General features: G+C 57.8%; 1 protein-coding gene across 2 annotated transcripts in view; it reads left to right on the top strand.

Annotated features, from left to right (window-relative positions):
- The window catches only part of CHST8 (carbohydrate sulfotransferase 8), a 59,520-nt gene extending 38,159 nt beyond the window's left edge, over positions 1–21,361 (top strand). Inside the window, exons 1-3 of one of the 2 annotated variants that reach the window (XM_059666985.1) lie at positions 17,866–18,072; positions 19,258–19,295; positions 19,820–21,361. In XM_059666985.1, the coding sequence (XP_059522968.1) occupies positions 17,985–18,072; positions 19,258–19,295; positions 19,820–20,926 (1,233 nt within the window). In that variant the 5' untranslated portion in view covers positions 17,866–17,984 and the 3' untranslated portion in view covers positions 20,927–21,361. Of the gene's footprint in view, positions 1–17,865; positions 18,073–19,257; positions 19,296–19,819 lie in introns of those variants that run through there. The other variant, XM_059666984.1, reaches the window with a different exon arrangement.
- The last annotated feature ends 296 nt before the right edge of the window (positions 21,362–21,657 follow it).

The raw sequence follows: 21,657 nt of genomic DNA, 5'->3' as shown, positions 1-21,657 counted from the left end.
GACTATATATCATGACATCAGCCATTCTGAGAAAATTGCTTTTCCTCCCTGAATGCCAAGTCATAAATAATTTCAGGTTGGGAAGAGCTCTGCTAAGCATATGTTTGACTTCAGGGAGGGGCCTGTAAATATTATGAGCCACAGAACAAAAAAATGAGGGGACAGATTTGTGGGGTCACTTCTCGTCTGGACCTTACTACAAGGTGCTGTAGCAGATGCTGTGGGTGCCCCGCCCAGATCTGTGTTCCCAGTGGGCTGTGCACAGCTCACAGCTGCCCCCTTTGCCAGAGATTTGACCTCTTCTCCCCGAAGGTGATGCCGCCCCGGAGAGGTGGCCTACAACCAATCACATGCCGGTATGAGTGCTCTGGGGCAAGGTACCAACCAACAAGCAAAGCCCAGGTTTGTAACATTTGTCAGTTTCTGTGGTGTAAATACTCCCACTGTGGCCAATTCCAAGCTGCCTTGCAAAAATAAATGATAAGTTGCTTAAGGGTATACACACACACACACACACACACACACACACACACAAAGACATTTTAAAAGACAAAGGAATGATAAACACAGAATTCAGTGTGGTGGCCGGGGCGGGATGTGATGTCTGAGGGGCAGAGGGAGCTGTGATGATACTGATAAAACTGTTTCGTAAGCCGGGTGCTGAATATAGGTGCGTGTTCTTATTCTTTACTAGAGGCCTGGTGCATGAATTCGTGTATGTTTGGGTTCCCCCAGCTGGGAGTGGGGGGGAGGGACCACAGGAGGTTGGCGGGCCAGCCAGGGGGAGGGACTGACTGGGGGGAGGGACCACAGGAGGTTGGCGGGCCAGCCAGGGGGAGGGACTGACTGGGAGGAGGGACCACAGGAGGTTTCGCTGTGGGAGCACACTGACCACCAGGGAGGAGCTCCTGCATTGAGCGTCTGCCCCCTGGTGATCAGTGCATGTCATAGCGTCCGGTAGTTCCGCCATTCAGTCAATTTGCATATTGGCCTTTTCTTACATAGGAGGATACTGTATGTATTGTCATATATTTTCTGTGGTGTGAATGAACACTTCACAACCAAACAACTCTAAGAAAGCCTTTCAAGCTCTGAACTTGTTTCACCCACTTGTGCGGGGCATGGCTTTTGGTTGACGGAGCACGCAGCTTGAAGGTTGGTCTCAGCCTCCTGCATCTGCCTGCTGGGTGCACAAAGCTCACATTCCTAACGAGTTCTGTGCAGGAGAAGCGTGGCCTCGTGCATGCAGACTGCCATTTCCCTCAGGGGAGGCAGCTGGAGGAGGTGAGCGAGGGTGGTGGGCAGACTGCCCTGTCCAGCACTCCCTCCCACCGAGGACCGAGGGGAATGCCAATCCCCGCTCGCCTGGCGTAGTTCTTTTTTAGACCTGGCGGCTGTTAGAGCCACGCCCACCCACTGCCTGGTACTCAGCATTCGGACCTCCAACATCTAAATATGCCAGGTACTTACCGCCTCCCTCCTCCTGCGGGTGAGCTTGGGCAGCCCTCTCCACAGTCCCCGAGTCACCCCACCTTCTGCATGAGAAGGTGCAGGACTAGAGCAGCTCTAGAACCGGCCAAGGCCCCATAGCGGGCGGGAGGTGGGGCTGCGACTTCCACAGGACGGATTGCTCCTGTAGCCACTCGGTGCCACCTGAAGTCTGGTGCCAGCACCACTGAGCAGCTGTGGCCTGTCCCCTCCAGCAGCCCAGGTTCCCCGTCACCAGAGCCTCCCTTCCCCCAAGGTTCTGCTTCTGCGTGCAGCCTAGCCTGGGGCAGCAGCTGGGACAGGGGGACAGAGGGTTGGTCCGGACCTGGGCACCGGGGCGCTTACTGTCTGAGCACAATGGGGGCTCCTGCGAGCCCGCGGGCCAGGTTGTTCACATGTCCTTTCCTCCCGGAGACACGTTCATCTTTGGGCACAAAGCCACTGACTCCCTTTACCGAGATGGCGGGACCCAGGCTGCAGGCAGATGAACGGGCCTGCAGGGGCTCCTGGCTCAGGCCCTCATCGCTGACCTGGAAGCCAGTGCCGTGAGGGAGGAGGGACCACAGCTCGGAAGGCAGCCAGGACTGAAGACTGGGAGCCAAGGAGAGTAAAGAAGGAAATGAGACCAGAAGCTGACGTCACACAGGTGCACACACTCGCCTGAGGGCATCTGAGAAGTTTCGGAAGCTGTTTTTGAAAACCAGCTTCAAGGAGAGACCCACCCTGAGCTGACCCCAGAGAGGCCCTATGGCAGTGGTTCTCAACCTTCTGGCCCTTTAAATACAGTTCCTCCTATTGTGACCCAACCATAAAATTATTTTCGTTGCTACTTCATAACTGTAACGTTGCTACTGTTATGAATCATCATGTAAATATCTGATATGCAGGATGGTCTTAGGTGACCCCTGTGAAAGGGTCGTTCAACCGCCAAAGGAGTCGCGACCCACAGGTTGAGAACCGCTGGCCTATGGGATGGTGGGGCGGTTCAGTCCTGAGGGGAGGAGCCACAAGCAAAACTGTACAGGAAACCAGTAGGTGGAGAGGAGAGCAGACCCTGGGGCCAAGGACAGCCAGGTTCAAGTCTGTGCTCAGCCACTTACCAGCTGTGCACCCTGTGCAGCTCAACATGGGGCATCTCAGCTCCTTTCTGTGCCACGTGGCGTGGGCTTCTTGGAGAGCCCAGGGCTGCGAGGCTCTTCACAGCGAGTGGGATCCTAGAATCAATAAACACCCTCACTGGCGAGGGCAGGGGTGAGTGCACGAGTGAGGCAGGGGGCTCTGCCTGGGTGGCCCCTGCTGGCAGTCTCTGGGTGCTATGGGGGTGCACCTCTCAGACCCCAGGCTGCTGAGATGGGAGACCTGGCTTTCTAGGGCAGGACCAGACTCCGGGGGAGAGAGGCAGGAGCCCTGGCAGAGGAAGGGCACGGTGCCAGCGGGCTCACAGTCGGCTTCATAAAGGAAGTGGGGTCGGTGGACGCAGCCGGCAAGGGCCCCTGGCAGGTGCACCGATCTCCGGGGGTTCTTGCCCTTCACCTGTCCACCAGCTGCACGTTGAGTCCTGCAGCGCCCCAGGGCCTCTGTGAAGCCTGCTGCCTGGGCTAGGGGTGCTCCCAGCCAGCTAATGTGAAGGAGTGGCCACAGCACCCAGAGACAGACCAGAGGGATGGGGTGGGGGTGGGGGAGGACCCCGACGCTGCATCAGGGTGCTCGGCACTGGGCCTGCCTGAGACATGGGGACCCTCACAGGGGAGGAGACGCCAGGCAGTGGGGAACCTGCAGGACAAATGGGGCCTGAGAAGGATGTCCTGAGGCGGGTGGTGACAGCAAGGGTCGCGTAGGAGACCCTGATGGGGTCAGTGAGTGAGGATCTCAGGGGTGTGACTAGAGGAGGGGCATGGGGTCAGTGAGGGTTGGAGCATGTGTTCTTTTTTTAATCCTCACCCCAGGATACATTTATGGCTTTGTGTTGTTGTTTTCATTGATTTTAGAGAGAGAGAGGAAGGGGGAGAGAGAAACATTGACCGGTTGCCTCCTGTAGGCACCCCAACTGGGGATCGAACCCACAACCTTTTTGGTGTACAGGACAACACTCCAACCAACTGAGCCACCCTGCCGGGGTGCAGGATGCGTTCTTGAGCGGGGACCTGTCACCTGTCCAGGGACGGTCACAGCTGAATCAGGGTTTTCAGCCTCATGTAAAGCTAGGTGCCCCGGCAGGGGGCTCCGGTCCCCCTGAGGCCATGCGCAGGGACAAGCTCTTTCTCCTCAGCCTCCCTCACTCCTCTCTGGAGCCACCTGGGCCTGTGAGCCTGTCCCTGAGGAAAGCCACAGCGTTGGCACCTCCTTGGGCCACCCACCTCAGCCTTGGGCCAGGCCGTCCGTCGCAAAGACTGCCAGTAGAGAGCCACACCCACTCTGCCAGCAGCCGGCTCCTGGAGCCCCCTCACAGTCTCCCTGACCCTAACTCTAAAACTATTGATTGGCTCCTAACCAGTTGTCCATAGGAGACCAAAGACAAAAATGGACAAAGCAAAATAAAACATTCTCTTTAGTTTTCCACAAGTGTGGGCACCAAAGTCTCCTGGTTCTCACATGAGGGCCTGGACTCGAGACCCTCAGACCCTCAGACTGAGCCTCCCCTGTGGCCAGCGCCCAAGTCCCTCAGCAGCAGGGCAATGCCCCCGCCAGCCCCTCACCCACCCTGCCTCACCCAGGCGGGCCTGAGGATTCACTATGAGCTCAGACTTGTATCACGTACAAGAAGAGTGAAGGGGATGCTATAGCGCTCTTTTTAATAGTGAATCCCATTTCCTCTTTCAGTTGGTTTTCTTGCAACAGATGCTGTTGCAGAAAATGGGACAGAATGGACAAGATAAAAAGGGGAGTAATTAACTCGGCGCAGGAGCCTTCCCAGCAGATGCCAGGGGCTGCGGGGCAGGGTGCCCACGGCCCGCCTACTGCACTCTCGCCTGGCTCGGCTGCCCGCTGCTGCGGCGGGGACACGCATGTTCACATGATTCTCGGCGCTCCCGATGCCGGAAAGCAGGGAGCGCCCTCCCGCTGTTTAGTAACTGATGACCATTTTTCTCCAATTAAGCTGAAATTGAAGGATCCTCAGACTTAGACACCCAAGTGAAATAATTAGTGCTTCGAATGCTAATTGTGCTCAGATGTGCCTTTGCCTGTGGCGGCTGCCTGCAAGCGAGCATGTAGGAAGGTAATCCTGTGAGAGGAGCAGGCTGGCCCCCCAGCGCCCCCAGAGTGACAGCCCCAGGCCAAGACTATGACATCACTGATGCCATTTAAGACCTGCTGTGACCCTCTGCCCCCTGGCCCCAGGCACCGACAGGCAATGCGGTGTAATGGTTTGAACAAGGGTATATGGAGTCTAGCAGGTTTGGCCTAGACCCCCAGTTCCAGCGATGTGGCCCAGGGCAAGAATCACCTCTGAGATTCACTGCCCTCATGCAAAACACTGGTTGTAAAATCAATCGGCCGGAGCACTAGAGCATCTCTTTATCCACCCTGTGTCCTCAGCGCCCACTCCGGGGCAATTAAGGGCCAGTTCTGTGCAGCCTGCCTGCCCCGGGAAGGCTCTGCAGCTGCCACCTGAGCCTTAGAGGACGGAGTGTGGGGGTTGCCCGCACCCACGAACCTGCTCACAAGCTGGGGAACCCCTCTCTGCCCCCGAGAGGATTGCACTCCCCAAGGCTTTCCTTGCTGTGACCTTGTCCACGGGCACGCCCCAGCCCTGCTCTCTGCGGAGATGACAAACCTAAGAGGCTTAGGCTTCTTTGTGTCGCGAGTCCCAAGGAAATCCACTTAGATATTCTGTGTTCCCTGATCGCCACATAATAGGATTCCTTTATCTCTTGTTGTTATGGGAAGTATATATTACTTGATTAATATTAATGTTTGGCCGATTAATATTAATATCTGAGCCGATTCATACTTCACAAGGCGACGATGTTGACGAGCGCTGTGGGGTTTTGGCAGGTCCCCGGGGACAGCAGGAGCCCGTGCTGACCCCTCCACCTCGCTCCCCGGGCCGCCGCGTGCTGCCGCAGTGTCTGTCCGCGCTGGCCGGGAAGTGTGTCTGGGCTCTGATTGTGGCAATTAAAATCCTTGCATCCAAGACAGCATATTTTATCATTTAAACTACATTTTACATTCTCCTAACATATTTTCCCAGTAATGTTGTTAAATTTCGTGATAAGGGCTATTTCTTGCTTCTGAGGTTGAAATACATTACCCTTATTTCTTATCTGCCTGGAATTAGAAAGGTTTTGGCCTTATATGTTCAGGTTTCATTATCAAAATTTGCCTGACTTTATAAAACAACAACATTTTGTCTGCCCTTGTTTTAAGCGAAGAATGATAGAAGCTTTGTTTTCTGAAGTGGAGAGTGCTTTCAGCACTGGGGGAAGGGGAAGCGCCATGATGATCCCCCAGGGCTCCAGGGGGCAGATGCCACCACCACTGTCACCTGAGCACCCAGGAAGCCAAAACAGTCAGGGATGCCAAGCTTCCTGTTCCTCTTGCCCACAGGGAAGGCAAACCAGAGACTGCACCTTTGGCCAATAGAGAGGGGCTGTGGCTGTGTAGCAGCCTCCCCATCCCCTGCCTCCACTCTAGCTACCTACCAGTCTAGCCCCAGCCCTTGCCTGGTCCCCATCTCAAATTCTTTCCTCTCGACCTTGAACCATCAACCTACCATGAATCCACTACCGTTCATCCACCCACCATCATTCAACCACCCGCCACCCACCCGCCACCCTCCATCCATCCCACATCCCAGCTGCGGTCAGTGTGCCCCTGATGTGCCGCCTCCCCATCACCTGTGCTCCACACAGCTGACATGGAAGACACCCCTTGTGCAACATGTGAACCTCCCCCCACCCTGATTCCCCCACCTACAGTGCCAGTTAAATGCCTGGTAATAAATCACCTTCCCCCAGTGCCCACCATCCTGAGTCACCCTGGATGGTGGCCTCTGGTGGGGCTCTTCTGAGAACACATCTCTGTGCCCCAGGAGGAGAGCACATGGCCCGGGCCGTGTCTCCTGGGATGAGGGGACCTCCCTGAAATGTGACCCCAGTCCACCTCCTCCCATCCCCTGTCCCTCTGCGCGGATGGCAGGGGCAGGGTTAGTTTTAAGTGCGGAGGCTCCTGCTCTCACAGATGGAGCTTTAGCTGGGCTAGTGGGGACGGTCAGGTTGCTCTGTGGCAGCCCCTCAGTGTTTGCCCACCCTGCATGCCATCTCCAGCCTCTGCCCTGCCTCCTGGGGACAGCCAGTCCCAGATGTTGGGGACGAGGGTGACAGCCTCTCTGGCAGAAGACCTTGGCCAAGGACGAGGCCGGGGCTGGGGAGGTGGGGCTGCCCGTTTCTTCCTGAGCCCAGCCTGGGTCTTATCTAAATCCATTGTGGAGGTGAACCTTGACGTTGACTTCAGTTCCTCTGAGCTCTTTTCTGCAGGGTGAGGTCTCAGAGGAAGGGGCTGACTCTGCTGGTCATTGGGTGAGAGATGCTGGCCCAGGGGTACTTGTCTGCAGCCCCGTTGGCCCTCCTGCTTTCGAGAAGCTCGGCCCTGCAGAGTAACCCTAGTCTGGCCCGATCCAGGTCTCTCCCCACCCAGGACAGAGTTGCAGTCTGGGAAATGGCCCCCGTGTATTCCAGAAGCTGTCCTGAGCACACAAGAGAGGTGAACCCCTCAGGGGGCCCCTACCTCAGCCGGCTCGTGTCCTCGGTTGAGGAGGCAGCAGGACCGACAGGAGTAGAAAGCTGCAAATGACATTCTCAGGATGTCCACCACCCACGCGCTGCCCCCGGCACCCAGGAGAGTGCCTTCCCGTGAATTTCCAGCTCTTCCCAAATCCCTGCCGTCTCCAGGCACAAATTCTCACCAAGACCTCAGACATTCAAGGCCTGATGCCCCTGCCCAAGCTCCCCAGGCCTGACACCATGTTTGCCCACGCCCCCGGCCCCGCCTGGGCGTTACAGCAGCCCCTCCTTCTGCGCCACCTCCCTGCAAACAGGAGCATGCTGGTCGCCGTTGTAAGCATCCACGGCTTGATTTATTGCCGTCATCACAATATTTTGTTTGGAGCTGTAAACCTCCAGACATAAATCAAGTCATTAGAAAGAATGACGTTTAATCCTGCAGAAGAGGCCTCGGTGGGCTGAGCAGCTCTCGCCCAGCTTTCGAATCATTAATTCTGGAGAGGATGGCCCCGTGCACACCTCCACCGGCCTCTCCTCTTCTCCGCCACACACGGGCGTGGAAGGCCAGCGGCACAAGCCAGGCTGCTTTGTGTCTTGAAATAGCACATTCATGACTGCAAAGAGCTGCCCAAAACACAAGCCCAGTCACGGAGACCGGAGTCCTCATTCCGCAGGAAATGCAGGCAGCCGGGAGGGGCCGCCTCTGCGCCTGTGATGTGTCTCTCGGCCTGAGAGCTGCCGCTGGCCGGACTTCAAAGGCAGCAAGAGAAGAGCTCAGAACGTCTTCCGCTCTCCTCTCACCGTGACCCAGCCATCCTTCAAGCAGCCATTATGCAGAGGCCACACTCTGTTTGCAAAGCCACGGGTCTAATTCCCAGGTTTTGCTGCAGACATACAGGCGGCGCTAACGGTACCTCCCAGGAACCCAGCCGCCCCCACCCCACCAGGCAAACACCACACCACATGAATTCCCTGCCGTTGGGGCCTGTCGTAGCTCAGGAGACGCCTGCATCAATCATGCTGGAGAGGGGAGCGGGTTGGGGGTCTCGGCTAGAGGACCACCTTAAACTCTGGCAAATTCTAAGTCCACATGACAATTGTGAAAATTCTGGATGACATTTCCAGTGTTTAGTTCTACTTCTCGTGCTCAGAGTTAGCGAGGGTGCTGTTAGCAGCATTATGTCGGCTGCACGGGTTACGGTGTTGGAAGTCGAAGGGCTGGGTTGTGTGTTTGTGTCTGGACACTGTTTTCCCCACACTCTGCACTATTTCCTGAGAGCTTCGACCTGCAGGTCTTGCATTTCTGTTTAGCATGGCCAAACCCAGTCTTCTTCCCCATCAGCTCCTCCCTCCCTGAGACTGCCCTCGGACAGGTGTAAGGGTGGGGGGCAGACGTTCCCTCGCCTTACCCCTCAAACCTCTGACCACAAGCCCTCCAGTCCGGCACATGGTTGTTCTCCAGAACTTGCCTGCTGGGGTCCAGCCCCAGCGGGTCCAGGGGTCCCCAAAGGTGTGGACGGAGTCGGCGAAGAAGGAATGACACGGAGACAGCGTTCAGTTGATCAGCAGCCTAGCCAGGATCTCTAGCCAGGATCTCCAGCCAAGTTCTGGTCTGGATTCTCCAGAGAGGCTCTGCTTCAGATCTCCAGCCAGGTTCAGTCACCAGGTTCTAGTCAGGTTCTCTTGCCATGTTCTATAGTCAGATTCAGTCCAGGATCTATTGCCATGTTCTCTCCAGCAAAGTTCTTCTGTCTCCAGGCTCCGTGTAGGTTCTGTCTTCTGAATTCTGTGTTCTAAGTTCTGTGTTCTGAGTTCTGTCTGTCGCTGTCTTGTTACATCTGTATTTATACCAGTTGATTCAATCCTATCAATCTCTATTACAAAGGTTAGGGCGTTTCTTATCTCCATTCCAGGGAGTAAAGATTATGCAGCTTAAGCATGATTGTTTGTAGTTAAAGTGATTAATTACCCGCCTGGCACTTAGTTAAGGGGTTTTATTCCCTCCCTAACTTCAGGGGAAAATCCCTACCTGGGGAAACAACCTTTCTCGGAGAGGTGACCTTGGTTAAAACACAGCGCCAAGAAGGTGAGCAAACATATTAAGAGCAGTATGCCATATATGCCAGGTCCCTTGAAACAGCAAGGATGGACCGGCTCCCGGCACTTGCCGTCCTGCCTCATCTCCCTGCCCTGCTTGAGTTCACGCCCTCCATCCCTCACCTACCGTGGGCCTTACCCTTCTCCAGGCCGTTCCCCAGCCACCTCCAGAAAGATGTGGCATGTGCAGCCGCAGGCCCCTCCCCTCTCCGCCCTTATCTCAGCATTGTGGTTGGTACCCCAGGTCTGGTCACCTTTCATGAGCCTGGGGCTGGGTACCTAGAGCCCAGGGGTCTTTGTGTGTACATGTGATGTGCATGTGGAGTGCAGCCACAGTACGTGGTGGTGATGGGGCTATGGGACAATAGTATGTCTGCTCCTCAGGAAGACCTGGGCCTTCCATGGTAAACCCATAGCCAGCCCAGTGGGGTTCACTGCTAGACCGACCCAGGGGGCTGGGCAGAGCAGAGCCAAGGGCTGACCAGCCAGAAGGGAGAAGAAGTGGGTTTTGGCCAGATGTCCACACAGCCAGCCACTGCAAAGGCCAGGATCGAGGTCTGTATTCTGTGCCTTACCCTTCAGAGAAGCCAGACACATCCTCAGGCCAGAGGCTTCCTGAGCTGCTGGCGGCCCCAACCCCAGGTCTGAGGCCTTGTTACCTCTCCTCTCAGAGGTGCATTGCAGCTACCCAGACCCGTGGCAGAGAGCGTCCAGGCTGACTGCCAGGGCTCCCAGGTGTGCAGCCACCTCCAGCCTTGCCCTTTCGGTCTGTGAGTTGTCGGAGGCCCTGTTCTGCTCGGGGGCACAAGGATGACCCCTGGAATTCAGTTGCCCCCTGAGCTGCAGCTGCATTCATGGTGCTTGAGCTGGGCCAGGAGGGGGTCAGTCAGTGAACAGTGGTGACCACTGGTGCACAGCCAGTCGGAGCTTTCTTATGAGGATCAGCGCATCCCTCCCTGAGCCCCTAGGCAGTCCTTTTCAGGAGCCCGGCTCCCCCAGGGGCTTAGAGAGCCCCCCTCAGGAGAGAGAGGCCCCTGTAGCAGATTGGGGGTGGGACATGCCAAGAAAGCATCAGCTCGGACGGATTTGCTTTTGTGGCTCTCAGGGTCTCTCAGGCAGCAGCTGCGACCATCTGACAGCCACAGGCCAGCTCAGTAATTGACGCCGCAGCCGGAACAACACATCCTGAAGCCCGACTAGAGCTGGGCTGATCATTATCTTGTGGCCCGGCCATCTCTGTAATGAGGCTGCCCTGCTGGCAGCCCCCGACGGCCTGACTCTTCCAGGAAAGGAGTGCCTGTCACAGGCCGGCCAGTCAGCGCTGCTGGCACTGTTCCCGCAAGCAGGCCGCCCTTCCGTGGGGCCACTCTGCCTCCAGCGTGACTCACTCATTTTTATTTCCTGGTAACCCCCGGCGGGAATTCACCAGTACTTAAGCCAAATTAGACCCCTTCCTACAGAGCTGGCTGGAGAGCGGTCGCTAGGTGTCCTGACAGCCAAACAAGTCATATGCTCCTCCCATTTGGCGGGCGACCTTAGAGTCCCTGCGGGTTCTGGACAAAGGCAGGACACTGCGGGCTTCGGGCAATCGGCTGCCTCAGTTTTGTATCCTCTCCTCTGAGAAGTGCTGGTCCCACCTCTCACGGACACTGGAGGACCACGGGCCGTGGAACTTGTTCCTGCGCACGCATACGTCCCACCCTCTGACTGCCCGCAGGACGTCTACATTTGGGAGGCCCACAGGCATCTCATGCTCAGCGAGGTCTGCCCTCCTTTGCAGGACATGGCACCTGTGCCCTCCCACCATTCAGTCGAAACCAGAGTCTCCCATCCTGCTCGCGGGCGGCCCTGGACACACTGAGCGCAGGAGCTGGCTAGTTCCAGCCCACAGGGCCCAACTCCACGTTCACGTGAGCAACCTGAAATCTGCCATGATGGGAGCATCCGCCACAGGAATCAGCACACACTGCAAGTTAGGCTTCTGCCCATCACCCAGGGAGCCCGCTGTTAAACACTTGCCAGCACACCACCCTGCCAGCTAGTCCTCCTGAAGCATTCGCCGTGTCCTCCTCCACCTCCTGGCACCAGCCCCGGAGCCCAGGCCTTGCACGTCCTGCCTGGACCGTGCAGCATGCACTGACCAGGTGTTCTGCTCCTGTCTCCAGTTCTTCATCTCAGAATGGGCTTAAATTCAAAGTAACTCCTGCTTAGAGCCCTGTAGGCTCCCTTGGAGCTTAGGGGATAAGATTTATGCCTTTGCCAGGACCACAAAGCTCTCTGCATGCTGGCCCCTGGGGTCCTGCCATTTCTTGACCCTTCAGTCCCTTCATCCCAGGAGCCCTGCACTCATGGTGCAAGGCCACCAAGCTCTACCAAGAAGACCATCGTCACTGTCAGGTGCCAAGGAATTGTCACCCCCTTTGGAGCCCTCACCTGATGCCGGGCTTGCGGACATCCCCCGTCACACGCTGTCTGCTCTGTCCTGCATTGCTGCCACCGACTTGGACTCTCTGTTCAGTGCCTCACGTCCTTGCTGGACTAAACTCCACAAGGGCAGGGACCATGACTATCTCATTCGTGGCCAAGGCACCGTCACCAGTGCCTAAGACACTGCCTGGCACACACGGGTGCTCAGGAGTGAATGGGCAAATGGTGTAGGACAGTACGATTGTTCTGCCACCTGATATCCTTGCTGCCGAGGTGCTGGAGGGAGGCAGAGACGGGGCCGCCAGAGGAGAGGCAGGGCTGCCAGGGGCACGGCGGCCTTGCTGGTGAGTGAGCTCTTGCTCATCTGCAGCTGCATTCACTGGCTCCTGCCTATCCTTCCAGGCCCACGTGTGTAGAAAGGATACACAAAGGGAAGAAAAGGCATGACCTTCTGTAAGCCATGTGCCACGTACTCTCAGAACCGTCCACGGACATGAACCCACCCAGCACATGCCATGGCAACAGCTGGAAGCATGCACACGTGTGGCACAGAGAGGCGGTGTGACTCACCCCCTTGGCATGAGCCCTGCTCCATGCAGCGTGCACACGTGGGTGGCAGTGCATGGCACATGTGTGCTGAGGCCACACACGGAACATGGTGTGAGTCCCCCCAGGTTCTAACAGAGGACAGCTTCACAGCAGGAGCTGAGGACCCCTCCTTTGTGGACAGGTGTGCACATGGAGGGTGCTCAGGGACACCCCCGCCCCCAGCATGTGATGGGCAGATGAGTGGGTGGGGAGTGGCAGGACAGCTGCTGGGTTCGAAGAGCAGCTAACTGGCTGGCTGGTTGACTGACAGGCAGCGCCAAGGCTCCACTCTGACAGCTCCGAGGGGACTCGCAGCCCAGGCTGAGCTGACAGGGAACTACCCAGTTGAATCGTGGATCCTAATCACAGAGGTGAGGGAATGGAATCGCTAAACAAAACAAGTAGCGGTCAGAGCTGTCAGGTGCATGTCAACCCAAATGGGAAGATTCCCGTGTCCCTCCCACCCTGCCCTGGTAAGGAGGTCGCTCAGGGAATCTCAACTGCTCTGAAGGTGGCCAGGGGTTAGGAACACCAGGAGCTGGTAGCTTCCATCCGAGGGCCCTCTCTGTGCCAGCACTGTGCATATTTGCATTTCATTTGCATATTTGCGGACCTGTAAGATGGGTATTTTTTATCCTATTTTATAGATGAGGAAACTAAGGTTCAGTGCAGTCAAGGGATTTGCCCAAGGAGTCTCTCTCTCTCTCTCTCTCTCTCTCTCTCTCTCTCTCTCTCTCTCTCTCCCCGCTGCCCCCCCACACACACTTTTTTAAAAAATATGGACCCCTTGTTAAAAGCTATGGAATCCCCAGGCAAAGGGAGAGGCCAAAAGCCTCCATGAGTTCAGTTTCCTCAGAGCAACTGGGGGAAGCCCATCCGCAGAGGCTGAGGCAAGAGGAGAGGTGTCTGGCTGACTCCTGCCTTCCCCAAGGTGCACAGAGCCACCTGTGGGTTCCAGGAGCAGCTGGCACCTTTGTCCAGGGCAGCCCCACTGCCTGGAACACCATTTCCCTGCCCGGTACCCTGGGCAGCAGAGGCGGGCACGGCTGTGACTGAGTCTGGTCTCCAGGCTGTGACAGGCCCTAGCAAAGGATTTAAAGAGTTGGATTTTCCTGTGAACACAAGTGAGAGCTTAAGGCCCTTTGGTGAGGCTTCTTCCGTCTGAACTCTGTGCTTTGAGTCCAGGCTGCCCTCTAATTGCTGAGTGCGTTTAAACTTTAGTTTTGCGTCTAATCTGCATAAATTAACAATCTGCCCAGATAAAGGGAGCTGCTTACAATGAAGCAGAGGCTGATGTTGGGCGGGGGTGCCCCTCCAAAGGGCACAACCTGAACTGCTGGGAGAAGAAAGAGCCAGAGGAGGTGTGGCCACTTCGAGGCCCCGGGCCCCAGGAGCAGGCTCTGGCCTGTGCCCCACAGATGGCAGTGAGGCAGCCAGCTGGGTGTGTCGGAGTTCTGACCCCACAGACCTCACACAGTCCGGTGGGGCGGACGGACCTTCAGCCAGGGCAGCTCCTGTCTGCATCCAGCTGCTTGGTTGGCAGCTGCCACCCAGACACGCAGACTCTTCCCAGGCTGCCAGGCTGAGCTGGAGAAGTCACTGCCCAGGTGGTTGGACTTCTGCAGGGAGGAGCCCAGTGCCCATCCCCACCTCCGGGGCCAGCTCCCAGTCCAGGCAGCAGTGGCTTTTCTACAAGCATTTGTTGAGCTCCTGCTGTGTGCCAGGCATTGTGCCAGGCCCTGTCTGACACAGATGTCCTCCCCCAAGAACATGGAGAGCTAACACGATCTTTCGTTCCTGATGAGCCGAACCAACCCAGCAGGGGAAACGTTTCTCCCTTCCTCCAGGCGGCTGCTGCCCCGCCTCCCGAATGCTCATAAAGCCCCTGAAGTCACATTTCCCTTGTCATGAGTTGAATTGTGTCCCCTTAAAATACAACCCCTGGTACCTGTGCATGTGACCTTATGGGGTCTTTGCAGATGTAATCAAGTTAAGATGAGGTCACTGGAGAAGACAGCCATGTGAAGTTGGACCAAGAAGCATCTGGGGCTGCCAGAAGCTAGAAGAGGCTTCAGCGGGAGAGGCCCTGACCTCCAGAGAGAATACGTTTTTGTTATTTTAAGCTACGCGTGTTGTGGTAGTTTGTTACAGCAGCCCTGGGAAACTAATACACCCCTGCGATGGTTAATTTTATGTGTTAACTAAGCCATGGTGCCCAGATGTTTGGTGAAACACCAATATAGATGTTGCTGACAAGGTATTTTTTAGGTGTGATTAGCATTTCAGTCAGTAGCCTTTGAGTAGAGCAGATTGCCCTCCATAATGTGGGTGAGCCTCATTCAACCCGTTGGAGGCCTTTGGGGAAAAGACTGGGGTCACCAAGGAGAAAGCATTCTGCCTCCATGCCGTCCCCAGACTCAAGCCGCAGCATCGGCTCTTCCCTGGGTCTCCGGCCTCGGCCGGCCCTGCAGCGTTTGAACTTGCAAACCTCCTAAGTGCATGAACCGATTCCTTAAAATACATACCCTTCCATGTATGTATCCTATTGGCTGTTTCTCTGGAGGACCCCGACTAACCCAGCCCATCATTCAGAAACATCCCACACTTCCTTGGAGTGGGGCCTGGGGTCCCGCAGGCTTTCTCCCCTGACCCCTGCGGGCAGCACACCCACCCCTGAGGGCAGCACACCCACCCTGCCAGCGCCCCCCCCCCCACGTCGCACCCTGTGGCTCATCCCTGCTGTGTGTCCCATCCGCGCACCAACTGTGCAGGAGGCCTTTCTGTGGCACACACGTTAGGCACAGGGGCTGCTGCTCTCTGACTGGGATGTGGACGGTGCAGAGCACGGCGACAGCCTTCATCCCACCAACTGCCCGGGCACCTGGGGTGGGACCGAAGCTTGGACTCAGGATCTCGCACATAGGGGCGCCAAGACGCAGTGGGTGCCTCACTTTCAGGTGTCTCCCCTGGCTCAGGCCGGCCTGAAACTCCTGAAGTTTCCCAGCCTGATGGGCAGCCTAAGTGGACATGTGAGTGTGCTCACAGGTGGGTGTGGCCACACGAACTCACCCCTGAGAAGATGTGGACATGGGACAGGAGCCAGGGAGATGCAGCTCGGTCCAGGGAACCCCAGGGATCCAGAGAGCACGAGTCTGAAACTCCGCCCAGGGCAGGGATTCACTTACACCCACACCCAGGTGCACCTCCTGGGCCTTCAGTTCCCCTCTCTGCCCTCCCTGCAGGCCTGACTCCTCAGGATAGCCCTGCCTGTCCCCAGGCCACAGTGTTCAGAGTGGCAGGACCTCTCCCCACTGCTTACCAGGGCCTAGAGCTGGAATTTGAGCAACCAGATGAGCAGTCATCTCCCTTAAATATGTTCAAGGGCTCCAGAGACACGTTTAGCCCTTTCTAGGCACTTGGGCCCTGTTTTGACCCCTATCAGTGTCACTGGTCTATACAAACTGGCACCAAGGAGTTGGAGTTTTTGAGTTGAACCCAGCGAGCCTCCCGCCTGTGACTCACAGGGCAAGGGACCCTCCTCTCCCACCGCTCACATGCCAGTGAGGCCCCCTCCCAGCTCCGCTCCAGGCCCAGGCTGCACCGCCTAATCCTAAGCAGTGGCTCTACACACCCTCGTCAGCCTGTGCCTCCCCTCGGCAGGCAACCAGGGAGCGTTTCAGCCAAACCCCCGGAAGAAGACCCGTGAAGAGCTCACCATGTGGAACCCACTTGACAGTCCCCATAACTCACGCCTTGTTTGCTCTCACCGGTGCTAACTCTTACTGTATTGTGCGTATTCTAACTGCTCTGCGTATGTCATCTATCCAGAAAGAGAAAGCGGTTGTTTATTTTTTATCAAAGTGCAGGGGGATTGTTAATGTTTTATTGAAAAGAGGGGACGGGTAACTCAGATATTGCAAGTGGAGTGCACATGACTGCCTTGGGATTCCCCTGTCCCAGGGTGGGGTGGGGGGATGGGGAATGTGCATGGCAGCATTGGCATTGGGTGGACAGGGAGGCGAGGGGTCATGGCTTGTGTTGCTCAGAAAACCTAGTTTTACCTGGATTGTGTGCTTATTTCGGGGTTTGGGGGGGATGATCATGATTATATTGAGGCCAGCCCCCCTCCGTTCCGTAAGTCCCCCCTGGCACAAATTCTGCTGGCTCTCAGTGACAATACTGTACCTTCCTTGTGAGTGCAGCAAAGGCAACACTGTCTTCCCCGGGCTCGCCATGGAGCTGTCCGGGGTCCTGAAGTGCAGCCCACTGGGGGAACGCAGACCCCAGTGTCAAGATCCCAAGGTCCTGGCCTTCCCTCGTTCAGAGCTGGGGTGGTCTTTGCTTCAGCCTTACTGCAGTCGGCGTGTGGAAGAGCAGCGTCCTCCATGGAGAAAGGAGCGCGGGGCCTCTGCCAGGGGAGAGCACATTACATTCCCTTTGTTAAAATCCTGCCTTTATTCCAAAGGGCCAGTCTTTGTCCAGCAAGTTGCCATAAGTTTAAGGGTTTGGAGCATAGAGCTTGTGGCAAATATAGTTCCCCATAGGATCTGTTGTTGGGTTTTCCACTGACAGTTTTTCTTTACAAAGGAGGCAATCGCAGCCAGGTTGGCTGTGTTAAACAAAACTGGCCAAAGGTCAAGAGACTCCCCCAGAGCTAAGCTCCGTCCAGCTAGGACTTTTTCTCCAGCCTATGCCCAGGGCTCTGGCCCTACCAGCCTCCGAGTGGGCCAAGCTCGGACACACCTGTCCAGGCTGCACAGATTAAATGGGACAAGCCCCGAGGCCACCACCCTTCGGGCTGTGGGGACCGTGCAGGTGGGAGGTCACAGCCGTAGGTCACAACCTCAATAAACAGGTTGTTGTCGAGTCCACCAGCTGGCAGGTGGCTCCTCGGCCCCACTCTTGGCCAAGCCTGGCATGACTCATTTGCTCCAGAAAAGGAGCATAAATAAGCGCCATCGTACCTTGACAAGTTGACAGGGTTGACAAGCAGAGTAAATTCCTGTGTCTGAAGCTGAGGGGGGAGGTGATCTAGCAGAGCCAGCTGCCATCACCAGAAGAAAATAATTAAGGAAACGCGGCAGTGTGGAGGGAAACCGAGTGTGCGGCGGGTCCCTTCTGGAGAAGGGCTCTGTGATCATCGGCCGCGGAGGAAGCAGCCTGTGCCGGAAACACTGAGCCCAGGAAGCTCATGTTGGGGATGGCTGCCTGAGGAGGGTGAAGGGGCGGCGAAGGGAGGCAGGATTGGGGCTGAGAACGGGCCCCTGGCAAGGGGCTGAACTCTAAAGGCTCCTGTCTCACAGTCAGGCACTCCCTGAGCATCCCCACCCTCAGGGGTGCAACCACTTCTGCCTGGAGCTTCTCAGCCTTGCGGAAGAGTCCGGAAGGCCTGTTTCAGAGCTCACCCACCTCCACACACTTATGCACATAACCTGGGGAAGGCTCAGGAAGGTGGACACTCTGCCCTTTGCCCAGGGAAGGGCACACCCCTGTTCTGAGCCCAAAAGGATCAAAGGATAATACTGCATCGGAAGAAAGATGCAACGCGCCAAGTCCCACTTTCATTCCCACCTCTCTTGGGACTTGAGAAAGGCCCCAGCAGGCTCAGGGACAGCAGGCTTTCAGTCCAGGGTGACCTCAGGTACCCCCAATTGCTGATAAATGAAGGAGACGTGGGCACATCCTCAGCCTGACCAGTATGAGGCCATGGCCATTGCAGTGACTGAACCTGTACAACCACCTCAGAGAAGTGAGTGGAGTTTGGGGGTCAGGGACAGAGGACCTGGACATCCTCTCACCAGCTGGGCTCCAGCCACTGGACCTCTGCCAAGTACTCAGAGACGGCAGGGGCAGAGCTGGGCCTCCAGAGCACCCACCCCAGGCAGCGCCAGGCTCGGCCCACTGTGTGAGGGGAGGTGGTTCTGATGGTGACTGGCTTCTGGCAAAGCCTCAGAGCAGAAAGAGCCCCTGAAGTGCCCCTGGCCAAGCAGGGCTGGGCCAAGGAAGCCCAGACTCCTAAGTAAGTTCCCCCGAAGGAATCGTCTTGTCCTTCTGGGACATTCCCCAAAACAGACCAGGCCTGCTACGAGGCAGAATCGTCTCCTCTGGCCAAAGGCTCGCCTCCCAGTGCTTGTTGTCCTGGGTGAGCCCAGCCCCAGCCCAGGCAAAGGTGGGCAGAGGGGACACCTGGAGTGTGGCCAGTGATACGCTGACCTCTCTCCACCTCCCCGCAGTCACCGTGAGTGCTCGCTGGACACTGTGCCTGGGCTCTGCTCAGCCCTTTGGAGGAGAGCGGTGTGTGGTCAGCTCACCCCAGAGCCCCAGGGCCAGCTGCAAGGCCAATGTCGCAAAGTGGATGGCTCAGTTAGGGAACTTCCCAGAGGGAAGTGGGGAGACCCCAGTCCAAGGAGAACGGGTGTATTCCAGTCCCAGGCCAGGTGTGTGCAAAGGTGTGGGTACAGGTGTGTCGTATTCCAGGTATGGAGTGTCCACATGGACTACAGCCGGCAGAGCCAACAGGGCATAGAGCATGGACAGGCCTTTCTGAAGGGCCCTTTCCCCTCTGATTTAGTGACAGGGTGGGTGGGAAGTGGGCTGTGAGGTTTCTGGATGCTCCGCTGGGCAGGTGTGTGGCAGCTTGGGCAGGGCGCTTTTCCAGACTTTCCAGGTCACGCTGGGAGGTAAGACGCCAAGAAGGGAGCATCAGCTGGCAGCCAGGGGACCAGGTCTTTCCTGCGCCCCCATTTCCATGTGGATGGGAGAGGGGGGCACTCACACCGTGGCGCGCCTCTCCTGAGTCCCCCCTGAACTGCCTTTTTATGGCGCCTACCCGAGTGCCCTCCCTCCGGGGCACCCACAGTCAATAGCCCAGCAGGTCCCTGGGAACTACGTGGTTCTTCCAGCGCTAATACTGTGCTCTCTGTTCGCTTTTCAGGAGTAAAGTTCAACATCAGGCTACAGCAGCCGCGCGACGTGAGTTCTGATAAATCTCAGCAGGGCTGCCTGGGGAAGTTGGCGAGGGCAGGGGAGAAATTCGGAGCGCACATTAAACCCGTTCTTGGAAAGAAAAATGTGTCCGGCCCTTCCCGGGCGCCCTGGGAACAAAGCCGGGGCCAGGGCCGTGAGTTTCCCTTTCCCGTTGGATGGCAGCGTTGGAGTGTGCTAATTGACTCAGTAAATCTGAGCGGCTCCTCCAGCCTCCGCTGCCAGCCCCGCCCGCCTCGCTCCGCCGCGTTCCTGGGAGGCCTGCGCCATCTGCTGGCCAAAATGACACGTGCACCTCGGGCCCTGGCCAGCTGACGGGAGGGCCCCAGGGCTGGGCGGAGCTCGGACCAGAGCGGTCACCTCCCGCAGGGCCAGCTGCCTCCCTCTCCCTCTTCTTAGACACTCTCCTGTCACCGAGCGGGCAGGGCCTGGGCGTGGCGAGGCCCGGCCTGTGTGACCCTCAGGGCCAGCTGTCCTGCCCACCCTGGTAACCCTTTCTCTTCTCGCTCCAGGACTTCCCGCCAGGCAGTTCCCAGGATGGTGTGTTTAAGGCGCCCACAGAGAGGGTCGCCCGAGACGTGTCCAGCCGGGCACCCAGAGGCCTCCGCCTACCGGGGCCTGACGCACCTCAAGGCCGCCCAAACCTGGGGGCCCGTCTGCGGCCCCGGCAGCGCCGCCGCCGGCTGCTGATCAAGAAAATGCCCGCCGCGGCGGCCATCCCGGCCAACAGCTCGGCCGGCTCCGCGGCCCGGCCAGCACCGCCGGCCCCGGACGGCCGCTGGGTCAGCCTGCACCAGAGGCAGCAGGAGCGCAAGCGGGTGATGGGGGAGGCGTGCGCCAAGTACCGCGCCAGCAGCAGCCGCAGGGCGGTCACGCCCCGCCACGTGTCCCGCATCTTCGTGGAGGACCGCCACCGCGTGCTGTACTGCGAGGTCCCCAAAGCGGGCTGCTCCAACTGGAAGCGGGTGCTCATGGTGCTGGCCGGGCTGGCCTCGTCCACCGCCGACCTCCAGCACAACACCGTGCACTACGGCGGCGCCCTCAAGCGGCTGGACACCTTCGACCGCCAGGGCATCCTGCACCGCCTCAGCACCTACACCAAGATGCTCTTTGTCCGCGAGCCCTTCGAGAGGCTGGTCTCCGCCTTCCGCGACAAGTTCGAGCACCCCAACAGCTACTATCACCCTGTCTTCGGCAAGGCCATCCTGGCCCGGTACCGGGCCAACGCCTCTGGGGAAGCCCTGCGGACGGGCTCTGGCGTGCGCTTCCCCGAGTTCGTCCAGTACCTGCTGGACGTGCACCGGCCGGTGGGCATGGACATCCACTGGGACCACGTCAGCCGGCTCTGCAGCCCCTGCCTCATCGACTATGACTTTGTGGGCAAGTTCGAGAGCATGGAGGACGATGCCAACTTCTTCCTGAGCCTCATCCACGCCCCGCGCAACCTGACCTTCCCCCAGTTCAAGGACCGGCACTCGCAGGAGGCACGGACTACCGCGGGCATCACCCACCGGTACTTCGCGCAGCTCTCGGCCCCGCAGCGGCAGCGCGCCTACGACTTCTACTACATGGACTACCTGATGTTCAACTACTCCAAGCCCTTCGCTGACCTGTACTGAGGGCCTGGCGGCTGCCCGTGGGCACCCTGCCCACCACTCACCTGTCCGAGGGGCATGTTTCCTTAGCCAGGAGCCGAGATGTACCCAGAACAACTGGGCTCCGAGGACGTGAGGAGCTGTGGCTGCTGCAGGCCCTGGTGGGGACAGAGGCCCAGGCCTTGGGTGGGGACCCTGGCCCAAGCCTCATAGCCACTTCCTTCTTGGCTGAGGAAGGTATGGAGGGGTGTGAGCTGGACACCCAGGAGTCCCAGCTGCCCACACCTGGCTCAGCCAGGAGTCAGGATGCCCAGGGAAGCCTGAGGCCCGAGGATGAGGGCCGGGTGGTAAGGGATCTCCTGCAGTCCCTCCGCCATTGCCTTGTACCAAACCACATGGTTTGCAGCTTTTCTATGACCCAGGAGGCGGTTCCAAATAAAGCACATGGTTTCCAGAACAGCAGTGTCTACACTCTGTGCCTTGGTGTGGGAGCACCAGCCCTTTCCCGGGGCTGTCGGGGGCTCTTTCTCCCTCCCCAGAGCAGCCAGAGCCAGGCGCCCACAGGCCCGGTTGCACGGAAGTCCGGGGCAGGAGTGGCCAGTGTGTGTGACAGGAGCAGCTCGCAGCAGCTTCCATTCCGGGCCAGCTCCTCACACTCAGGCCTCCGAGGCCAGCACTTGGTTAACTGGGTCCTCCTGTCTTGGTACCAGCACCCTCGTCTGCAAAACGATAGACCTGTCCCCACGGAGGCCCAC

Source organism: Myotis daubentonii, chromosome 15, assembly GCF_963259705.1.
Source record: "Myotis daubentonii chromosome 15, mMyoDau2.1, whole genome shotgun sequence".
Taxonomy (NCBI): domain Eukaryota; kingdom Metazoa; phylum Chordata; class Mammalia; order Chiroptera; family Vespertilionidae; genus Myotis; species Myotis daubentonii.
The sequence above is the reverse complement of the archived record's forward strand: the minus strand, read 5'-3'. Positions and strand labels throughout refer to the sequence as shown.